Source organism: Lipotes vexillifer, unplaced genomic scaffold (genome assembly GCF_000442215.2).
Source record: "Lipotes vexillifer unplaced genomic scaffold, Lipotes_vexillifer_v1.1 scaffold1094, whole genome shotgun sequence".
Lineage (NCBI taxonomy): Eukaryota > Metazoa > Chordata > Mammalia > Artiodactyla > Lipotidae > Lipotes > Lipotes vexillifer.
Window position 1 is genome coordinate 1,285,528 of NW_006792775.1, and position 11,688 is coordinate 1,297,215.

Genomic DNA, 11,688 nt, shown 5'->3' on the forward strand with positions numbered 1-11,688 from the left:
CACACACATGCACACGTGCCCACATGTGCACACTCAAATGCACGCACACACGGCCAGTCTCGCCCTTTAGACCCGCTCCCCATTCAACTACTTGGTCCCGATCCTCTTAGATTGGACTCTGGGCTGGGGGGGGGGGGGGGGGTCACAAGGACAGTGGCCAGGCCAGCCAGGGCAGCACGAGGGAGAGGGGAGGGCAGGGAATGTCACCTGATGTCCCCAAAGATGCAGAAAACTAGGGGGCACGTCCAGGAGGGAGGGGAAGAGAGTGAGCGAGGACGATTCATTTGTATGTATTTATTATTTACTGCAAACTGAAAATCAAATAAAAATGGGGAGGGGAGAGCGCAGAGGGAACAGGGCCGGAAGGAAGGTCAGGGAAGAGACCAGAGAGGCAAAAACACAGGCCTGGAAGCCAGAGACCAAGGCACAGCCCGTGCGGCCTGTTGCCTGTGAGGGCGAGGGGTCCACCTGACCCACCACAGTAGTGGTGCCGGGGATGCCCGCCCCTCTCCGGAGCCTGACGGTGCGAGGCCGGCACCTCTGGGGTGGCCGCGTGCCCCACGCTGCCCAGGACCGGATACGAGCATCCATGAGCCGAGGACGCCTTTTCTGGCTGCAGGGCGACTGTGCCGTTTGTCCAACAGGAGCCCGACGCCTCCGCTGCACGGGCACCGCCAGGGAGAAGCTGGCGGAGGCAGACTTAATGTGGATGCCCTTCCTCCTGGGAGCCGTCCCCGGCAGCCAGCCAGCCGCGGGCATCGAAGGTGGAAGGAGGATGAGCAAAGGAAACATTTCCCCTCCACTTTCAGCACCCCCGCCAGGCACCATAATGCGCTAGGACGCCAGGGTGGCCCAGGCTGACCTCACGAACAGCGGCTCCAGTGTCCCCCAGGTGCCTGGGGAGCCCGTCGGGGTGCGGGGCGGGGACTCTCTCCCGCGGCCGGCCGCAGCCCCTCCCATCACTCCTCGTCCCATTCCCGGCTCCTCCAGGGACCCACGGGCTGTGGTGGGCGCCTACCTGGGCCTGAGCGCGGAAGTGTTGAGAGCGCCCATGACTGAGATGCAGTGGTCAGTCACGGTGTCCGGTTGCGCAGCCCCACCGCCAACTGCCCTCCCGGCTCCAGCCCTCCATGCAGGCCACCTGGAAGGCTGGCTGCTCCCTTCCAAGGGGTGGCCGCGATTCAACTCCCTACGACCTTGCAGGGCCCCTGACTGCCCCTTCTACCCCAATCCACCACTGCCCGGGGTCAGGGGTCAGCAGCACCGTGTCCCTGCCTTATCCCCCGTCCTGAGGCCCCAGCACTCCTGCCTCTCCTTTGCAGGTGTCGGCTGAGGCCTGAGCTGGAGTCCCGCTCACTCACCCCATCTCTGCCCCCATCCACCCAGGCTGCACCCGCTTTGCTTGAAGCTTCCAGACCCAGCTCGAGTCTCCACTCCGAGCCCTGGGCCGTATCCACGGGCGTGCAGCCAACATCCAGGTTCTTGATATTCTCACCTGGGAAACACTTCTCCAGGCCCAGTGGTCATAACACCCAGAACTGCTGCTCCTGTGACCCACCCCTCGCCTTGAGTCCCCATCCCTCCCGGCAGTGGACCCCCTAGGATTCTAGTCCCTGAGCCCCTCGGCCTCCTCCTGTCCTCCCCAACCAAACACCAGCCTGTGTCCTGTTCCAACACCCACCTCCTAGACACCCCTCCCAGCCCCCTGCATGGGGGCTCCGTCTCTCTAGTCTGTGCAGCTGGGCACCACGTGAGAAGGCCACTGAGCCCATGACTTGTGCCATTAGACGGGCAGCCACCCAACCCAGCTGGCCCACACCTCTCCAGAGACCCACGGCCCATCCCAAAGATTTGCCTTCCCAGAGGACTCCACGGGGAGGGCCCCTCTCTTTTAGGAGGTCCGAGGGGAGCCCCCAACTCCTGACCCCACATCCACACGACCACAACCATCGCCCCAGCGATGGAAGACGTCTGTCTGCACAAACCGCCCCAGCGATGGAAGACGTCTGTCTGCACAAACCTCCTCTGCTTCCTAGACCGGCTACATCCCTCACGGTGAGGCCTCGGCTGGCTCTGGGGTTCCTCCACCTGCTGCCCTCTCTGCAGCTCCTGGGCTGAATCGGGCCTCCTCCGTCAGGTCCCACCGGGCCTGCGCTTCTCCTGTCCTAGGACTCTTCAGACTTGCTCTCAGAGGCTGACGCACCCTGCTGGGCTGTGAGCAGAGCCCATCTCTGTAGGAGCATCGCTGCCCTGGTTCCCGGCACGTGCCGCCTGCCCTGATCTTGATACTGAAACAGCAACCTCCAGCGGATGCCTCGTTTTCCCCTCTGGTGAACCTCATGGCGCCTCTGAGAAACGGGAAAAGCCACATCTCCTACTTCATGGGTGAGGAAACAGAGGAAGCTACCCAGGTCCCAGGTCCCCGAGGTAGACTGGGATTGGCCAGGGCGCTGCCATAGCCGCCTGGGGCGCCCTCCTGGTGCCCGCCCCCCTTCCTCCTCTCCAAGGAGGCTGCCTGATCCCCGTGGGGACTCGCGTTAGGAGCACACTCCACCAAAAGCCCCCTCGGTCCTGTATTGCACAGTGAACAGAAGAGACCACCTGGATTATGGAGCGAACTTCCCCTAGAAAAGTCAGCTGGATGCAGCGCTCGGGGCCCAGGGCCCCCAGGCAGAGACTGAGTGGGGTTCCCAAAGCCTCCAAATCCCGCCCCCAGCACGCCCTCCACCCTGAGCCCTGGCCAAGCGGGGGACAGGAGGCTGGGCCAGAGCTGGGCATGTATTTTATTGGAAGTTCACAGATACAAGAGTTCTGAGCAGGGTCACAGCTTGGAGGAGGTGGCGTCAGGGAGGAGAGAGTCAGTCCCCAGATGCTGGCGGCCACCTGATCCTGGGGAGCTCCCACAAAAGCCCTTCTTGCTGGGTGTCAGGTCTGAGGGGCCCCAGGAGCCTGGGCGGGGGCACACAGGCAGGCAGGGAGGGCAGCCACTGGAAGCCAAGGTGCAGCAGCACAGGAAGAAACCCACGGGCCCCCCCGAAACAGGCGGAGGGCCGGGAGGCAGAGAGGGTGGGCTGGCACGGAACTCACTGTCCCCCTGCCTCGGTGCCGGGTTCCCAGCTGCAGGGGGGCTCCGGCTCCGCCCCCACCGCAGGGCATCCGGCCTTCGTCAGCCACGAAAATGAACCCATCTCAGAGCTTCATCTCCAGGCTGGCGGTGCCTGTTGGGGCCTCAGTAGTCGGTGAGCGGGTACCGCAGGAAGATGAAGACGAGGATGATGCAGGAGGCCGCCAGGGCTGAGCTGGTGATGTTGAACAGCCGAGCGGTCTTGGCGTCCTCCACTGCTCCGTTCAGGTCGTTGAGAAGTTTCTTGTCCCGAACCTGAAGCCAGAAGGAGGAGGTGAGACCGGCAGCCGGCGCCGAGGGGTGGACACAGGCAGGGGCCAGGCGAGGGGGCGTGAGGGCAGAGGGCCCGTGCGACTATAGCCCCAAGCCAGTGTCAGTTGCTGATTCCTGATTCCTGACAACCGTGTGGGGCTGCTGCACAACGATGTCCTTGCTGGGTGGAAACGTGCCCTGGATTATGGGGCATCAGGTCGGAAACTTACTTACAAACAGTTTACAAAATAAATAATATGTATTTAGAGAAAGAGAGAAGAAAAGGTGAATATGGTAAACGGTTAACAGTGGGATGTCTGGGTGAGGGGTATATAGGAATATTCTTTGTATCTTTTTTTGTGTGAGCAACTTCTCTATAAATCTAAAACTATATAAAATAAAATGGATTGTTAATACTGTATTATATACTTGAAAGTTGCTAAGAGTGGATCTTCGGTGTTCTTACCACCAAAAAAAAAAAAAAAAAAAAAGATAATTATGTAAGATGATGAGTATTAACTAACCCCATGGTGGAAATCATTTCGTGGTACACCTTAAGCATATACAATGTTGCAGGTTGATTATATCTCAATAACGCTGGGAAAATAAATAAATAAAAGAGGAAGCCGGTCTCAGAGAGAGTTACGTGATTGGACGATGGGGCAATACACGTGTGTCCTAATCTGATTGGTCCCACCTCATTTAAAATTAAGTGGGATTCCCTGAGAGTACACACTATGCTTGGACGGGAGGCCGCCCTGGGGTCCCTGCAACGGGATATTAAAGTGAAGGGAGCGGTTGGAGCCCAGGAAGTCTTGGGGAGATGGTGGACGGTGGTGGACCCATTTCCAAGATTCTCTGGCTGTGAAGAGGTGTCCCTGGGGAGCATGTCCCCTCATCCAGGCTAGGTCTGAGGAGTCGCCCCTCCTCCACCCCCTCTCCTTCCACAGAGTCCAGAGAGCAGGTCTGAGCATGCGGCAAGCAGAGAGCAAAGCCTGGGGGGACGAGGAGAAAGAGGAAGCGGAGGTGGGGAGAGAAAGTCTCTGCATCAGCAGACTGGTGGGTAAATGGATGCACGGATGGATGTATGGACAAAAGGCAGGGGGCTGGGTTGGGCAGATAGGGGACACTGACGTCTGGCTGCCCGGAGGGTGGGTTACGCAGATGGACAGGAGAATAGATGGGTAGTTAACGCGGTGGGGACACAGATGGGGTGGGAGTGTGGCGGGGTGGATAGATGGACGAGGCGAATGGTGGAAGGAACAGAGGGAGAGGAGAGAAGAAAGAAGACAGAGGTGAGTGTCTGGCAGTGGACGGAGGGGGTGAGGACGACAAGAAGGAGATGGAGTGGAATGGAGCTGGGGGACAAGTTGGAGGGACTGGGGAAGGGGTGGAAGATTGGGTGACTTAAGGCAGATTGTATAGAATGGAGAGGTAGAGAGAGGAAAAGAAGCTGGCCTTGAGGAACTAGGGAGGGGGTAGGAGAAAAGAAGAAAGTCTGTGCCCTTGTGGAACTTTTATTCTAGTGATTTTGGAGAGAGCCCACATCTTCACTGAGTTTTATCTCCTGTTGTGAGAACATGATGTATCACCCACTTATTTCGGTCTTATCTGACGTCGTCATGAAAATAAAATTGTATAATTCTCTCCAGAAGAGCTATTCCGTCTTTTGTTAGACTTGGTCTGTTTATTTTGGTTGTCATTATATTGTAAGTGATGTCTAAGATTACACTGCTAACTGATTTTTGCTGGTGTATAAAAGTTCGACTTCTATAGATTGATTTTGTATCCAGCTAAACTATCGTATTAATCATGATAAAAGACCAAGTTTTCTGTGTAATGAATCATATCTACTGTAAATAACAGTTCTATTTCTTCCTTCAAGTCTTTATTCTTAGACTCTGTAGCACAGTGGTTAAGAGTACAGAAGCCTGGATTTGAATCCCGGTTTTGCCAATCACTGCATAATCTTAGCAAGTATTCTCATCTGTAACAGGAAGATAACAGTAGTACCTACGGCATAGGGTTGTTGAAAGGAATTAATGAGTTGGTGGACACAAAGCATTCGCATAGTGTCTGGTCCAAAGCAAGCTCTTATATAATGGAAGCAAAGGCTTCGGAACGATGCTGACTAGCAATGATGTAACAGGCACGACTAAGAATGATTTTCATTGTATTATTAGAGGTAGATTGCTGTATTTTTAAAAAATCCCCATGAGATAAACATATTTTTTCTCTAATTCATCAACTAGTAAATTATATTCATTGATTTTTTTTTCCCCTCATGTTGAAACAAGGCTGATTTATTTAAAAATAAACAACTGGTCATGACTTCCTTGTTGGGTAGTGGAATGAGGAAAGGAATGATAGAGATGGATGTCGGAAGTGGATGGCTGAGTAACCCACCCATTCAGTTGTAAAGGAGATCAGGGAAGAGGAGAATTGGACAGGTGATTTGAGGACGGGAAGGCAGGTGGATGATGAGGAGGGAGATGTGAACGCCCCACGCTGGATGCATGGGACACACAGAGATACGGACATAGGAGTGGATGCTGGATGGAAGGGATGGTTGGATGGATACACGGGTGCTTGCCAGAAGCGAAGGACTGGTACACAGATGGATACGTGAAACCTGCTCAACAGGTAGGACAGGCAAGTAGATCAGTTATCTGAGAATGGGTGCTGAATAGATGGAACAGGCTAGATGGACACATAAAGGTATGTCAGGTGGGCAGGACAGGTAGACAGATGGATATACGAAATTACATTGCATGATGGGAACAGGTACCTAGGTGGTTATAGGAAGGTACACTGGACGGGCGGGACAGGCTGGTAGATGGATACATGAGTATATGTTGGATGGGTAGGACAGGTGGCTAGATGGGTTTAGAAATAAATGCTGAATTGTTGGGATAGGCAGATAAGATGGATGTGTGAATGTGTGCTGAAGTGGTGGGAAAGGTGCATATAGGGACATATAAAAGTGTGTCAAATGGATGGAATGGAGGATAGATGGATATATGAATGGGATGGGTAGATACATGGAAAGGAGGGAGGGTTGTTGGGTAGATTATAGTATAGACCAATGCAGGGTAGGTGAATAGGTTCATTAGCTCAGTCAAGCAATATTCAGTGTCTGCTCTGTGCACTTGCTCTTCCAGGTCCCAAGCGTACAGCAGGGAAAAAAAAAAACAAAGTCCCCTGTCCTCATGGAGCTTACATTTAAGGACACATTTAAGGGAGAGGACATGGAAAGTAAACGCAATAAATAAGTAAAATATATAGGGTGTTAAATGTGCTAAAAAGAATACTGAGGAGGACAGAGAGCGGAGAGCACTGTGGGAGGTATGACTCTAGCTGGGTGCTCAGGAAAGGACACATGGAGTACGGACATTTGAGTAAAGCCTGGAAGAGTGTGACAGACTCGGTCATATGTTTATCTGCAGGGAAAGCACGTCTCAGAGCACGAAGCTCTGAGGTGGGGATGAACCTGTGTTCTGAGGAATAACCAGAGGCCAGTGTGGGGAGAGCAGAACCCAGAGGGGAAGGGGAGTGAGACTTACAGTCAGAGAGGAAATTGTCAAGAAGCAGGCTGCGTGGGACTTTGTAGGTGCTTTTTAGCAGAAAAAACAACGGCAGGCTCCGGCGTGTTTTAACCTGGTAATTCTGGATGCTGTGTAGAGAATAGGTTGAAAGGGCAGAGGCTGGACAAAGCAGAGAAGAGGCCGACAGTCCAGGTGAGTGGTCAGGGTGGGTTGCATCAGGGCAGTGGTTGTGAAGGTGGTAAGAACTGACCTTTTTCTGGATCTATTTTGAAGATACAGCTGACAGTATTTACTGGGATCAGATGTGGAGTGTGATAAAAAAAGAAAGGAATTTGAGATGATTTCAAGGCTTTTTGATTTGATCTACTGAAATAAGGGAGCTGTAGGAGACTCCAGGAGGAGTAAGTTTGTGCATGGTTCAGTAGTTGGGTTTCTGACATGTTTAGCTAGAAATGTCTTCTAGATGCAGAGCTGGACATTTTGAGCAGGTAGGTTTTCTATGAGTCTAGAGTTCAGGGATGAGGTCTAGGGCAGAGATACCAATTGGAGGAGCCTATGAGCATAAATATGCTACTTAGAGCCATGAGGCTGGGTGAGAGCACCAAGGGAGAGAGCGTAGACAAGAGGTGAAGAGGACCAGGGACTGAGCCCCAGAGCATCCCAACGTTGAAAGACCTGGGAAGCAAGAGGCATCCAGGAAAGGAGGCCGAGAAGAGCAGTCTAAAAAGCAGAAGGAAGGCAAAGGGAAGGAAAGGATGGTGGGTGGGGGTGGAATGACGTGAAAGGAGGAGTAAACACGGAGGAATGGAATGGATAAACGGATGCAGGGCAGGTGGGTGAAGAGGTGGATGGGTGACGTTGGGTGGAGAGAAAGGAAAAGGAGGAAGACAGGTGAGTGAACAGACTGATGGCTGGATAGTTGGGTGAGTCAGTCAAAGAAAGGAAAGGAAGAAAAATGGGAGGATGTGCAGACGGATAAATGGATGGACAGTTCTTTTATGAATGTGCATCTTCATGCGATGATAGATTGATAGCGTGTGAAGGGAGGGAGGATGGGTCGATGGGTGTACAGATGAATGGATACCAGCTCAACACCTGATTACACGAATGGATATAATAAATAATTGGAAGAATGGGGTAGAGGAAAGAAAGGGAGGGATAATATATAAATGGATGAATGGACAACCTAACTTAGAGGTGAATGAAGGGGAAGCAGGAATAAATGAAAGGAAAAGATGGAGAGATGGAAATGTATTGATGGTTGACAGATGATTGGCTGGATGGTGGGTGGGTGGATACGTGGTTGTGAGAAGGAGAAAGGAAAGAGAGAAGAGGGGCTGATGAATAGAAGTTTTAATGAATGATTGATTAGCTCTACTGATAGAAGGAGTTGGTAGATAGAAGAATGGAGAATAGTACAAAGGAAGGCTGTATGGTTGGGTGGATGAATGAATAAACCGAGAGATGGATAGAAAGTGCAGGAAAATGGACAGAGAGAGGAAGAGATGAGAGGATGAATAGACAGAAGGGTGATGACTACAGGAAGAGTGCAGTGATTCAAAAAGGGTCTGAGAAAGGAACTTGATGGAGACCTCAAGGCAGTTACTTTGTATCACTGTGCCTCTGTTTCCTCATCTGTAAAACAAGGATATTAATTGCACCTATTCATAGGGTTTTGTTATCACTAAATAAAATGCTACATCTAATTAAATAATTAGAAGTTCTTAGAAAGGTGCCTAGAATATACTCAATAATTAATTAATTAAGAGCTTAATAATTAATTGTTGTTGTTTTATGGTTATTGTTATCTGCTGGCTTGTTGTTACTATCGCTATCACTATGAATGAGTAAGGGGGGGAACAGATGAATCCAGGGAAGAAAAAAAGACTAGATGGAGAGCTGGGGGGATGGACAGATGAACAGAGTAATGGATGAGGTTGGTGGATGAACCGTGGAAGGAAAGGAAGAAAAAAAAAGACAGATGATGAAGCGAGTAGAAACATGAATTTAGTAAATAAGTGAAAGTGAATATAGGGATGGCTGACAGTATGGAAGTGAAATTCCGGGACGAAAGAAGATGAACAGATGAATTTTTGGAGACAAAGTGGACGGGCAGGTAGCTGAAAGGGTGGAACCGTGAGTGCATGCATTGGTGGCTGGACAAGGTGAGTGAGGGTCTTTTCCTCACAAACCCGCCCCTCCTGCAGCCTCCTTCCTCATCTATAAATGGCACTTCCCTTCTTTCAGCTGCTCAGATGAGTACCCTTGGAGTAATCTTTGGATCTTCTCTATTTTCCCTCACCTTATGTCCAATCCATCAGGATACTGTTGACTTTTCTTTCAAAATATAGGACCAGTTTTAACTCTCCACTCCCACCCTCTGAACCAAGACTTGACTCAGTGAACCGCTTTCGGTTTGTCTCCCAACTCCCCAACCCCTTGTATCTTTACAGTATATTCTTCACTAGTAGCAAAAGAGCAATCTTTTAAAATGTAAGTCACATGGGGACGTCCCTGGAGGTCCAGTGGTTAGGACTCCACGCTTCCACTGCAGGGGGCGTGGGTTCAACCCCTGGTTGGGGAACTAAGATCCCGCAGGCCGCATGGCATGGCCAAAAAAAAGAAGAAAAAAAGTAAGTCACATAATATTGACTCTCCATTTAACATTCATCAAAGGTATCACTTAAAGCAAAACAAAATCCTAACTGTGGCAGACAAGATGTACGTGGTCTGGCCCCTCCACCACCTCTCTGGAGCCATCATCTCCTACGCTCACCCCCATTCTAGCCACATTGGTCCCTGAACCTGACTTTGCCTCAGGGCTTTTGCAATATCTGATCCCTTTTCCTGGGATATGATTTCTCAGAAAGATGTATTTATGGCTACTGCGTGAATTAATTCAGGTTTACACGCAAACAGCATCTCAAGAAAGAGGCCTTCCTTGCCTCTAGAGCACCCCACATCTCCCTCACCATGCTTTATGTACTCTTCAGAGCTGACATCACCATCTGACATGCCTAAGTGTTACTTTTATTATTGTCTGACACCCCACCAAAATGTAAGCACCTCACGGGCAGGGGCCGTGTGTTGCTTGTCACTTACTAGGCATTAGAATTGCGTGTGAGACAAATGCGTGAAGAGTGGAAGGATGCTGGGAAGTTTGAATGAACTGAAGACTAGGTCATTGACTAGAGAGTTTAATGAATAGATATGATGGTTACATACAAGGAAGGGAGGGAGGGAGAGGAAGCGGTGGCGGGCATGATAAGCAAAGTGAGGGGAGACGATGAATATACAGATGGAGGGGAAACGGATGGATGGATGTGGGTGAGGAAAGACAGGAGGGAAGAAAAGAGAGATTAAACAAATCCACAAGGGTGTGTGGGTAAACTAGATAGGAAGAGATGGATGGATGGATTCAGTGGACAGGTGTGTGGGAGGGGATAGCGGAAGGAACTGGGTTACAGAGTGTGGACAGAGGAATTGATAGGAGGCTGGAAGAATGTGTGGGGTGAGCAAATGGGTGGAAGAAAAGAACAAAGGGAAAAGGAAAGGTGAGGATGTGCATGTATGGATGAATGGATGGATGCTTGGATGAGCTAATTAGTAATGTACACTGATGGGTAAAAGTGATGGAAGAAAGAATGAGTGGATACAAGGAGGAAACAGGGTACATGGAGTAGGAGACAGACAGTTGGGTGAATGAGAAAAAGAATGAGAAAGTTGAGAAGATGAGAGGGGCCATGAATTATCTTCATGAATCACTAGATTAATAAATTGATGGATGGGTAATTAAAGTGAGTAAGGGAAGAAAGGAGGAGGAAACAGAAGGTGGGAAGATGGTTAGAGAGATGTGCAACGGGAAAAGGATGGATGTTTAAATAAAGTTGGTGGATATGTGTACTGATGGACAGATGACTGGGTAAAATCATACACAGGGCAGGTGAATGGGCAGAAGTAATGGGAGGCAAGGATGGACATGGAGGGTGGACGGAGGAAAGAACAATAAAAACAATAAAAGAAACGACCATGGGTATGGCGCCATGCTAACAGCATTACACGGCATTAACTCAGTTAATCCTCTCAACACTCTGAGGTAGGTACAACCCCATTTTTACGAGGAGGAAAGTAAGGCACGGATAGATTAATACCAACTTAAGGTCCCAGGACTCAAACCTATGCTGTAAACCAGAGCCACCATGAACACCGGGTGTATGGCTACGTGGTATACACACAGAAGGTGGAAGAGGTGGGTAGGAGGGAAAGAAGGTATTAGAACGGATAAACGGAGTAGGTGGGTAGTTAGATGGATGAACCATTGGAGAGGAAATAACTGGAAGAGGGGAGAAGGGAGAAGATACATATAAAAAGACCAGTGGGAGGGGGTGGAGAGACGAATGGGTAGGTGGATGTGTTGGGTATGGATGAATGACTTGGTGTATTGATGGACAGTATTCTGGGATGAACTGAGAAAGTAAAGGGGATCAGGAGTGAGGGTGGGAGAAAAGTTAAGTGAATAAATGAATGGAAAGATAGGTGAAAGTATGAATAGATTCATGGTGAGGAAATGGGTGTGTCAGCATGTAGGTGGATGGATGAATAACATCAATGGATATAGTGAGCACAGATGGATAGACGAAAGGATGGGTGGATGGGTGGATGGATGTGAGGATGAGTGGACGGATGGGCGGGTGGATGGATGGATGGATGGACGACGGGCGGGTGGATGGATGGATGGATGTGAGGATGAGTGGATGGGTGGGTGGG

General features: G+C 50.5%; 1 protein-coding gene across 1 annotated transcript in view; it reads right to left on the reverse strand.

Annotated features, from left to right (window-relative positions):
- Positions 1–3,229: 3,229 nt before the first annotated feature.
- IFITM10 (interferon induced transmembrane protein 10) overlaps positions 3,230–11,688 on the reverse strand; it is a gene marked incomplete at its 5' end in the record, with an annotated part of 13,745 nt that continues 5,286 nt past the window's right edge. The window contains 1 exon segment of the mRNA XM_007466003.1: positions 3,230–3,379. Coding sequence (XP_007466065.1) covers positions 3,230–3,379 — 150 coding nt within the window.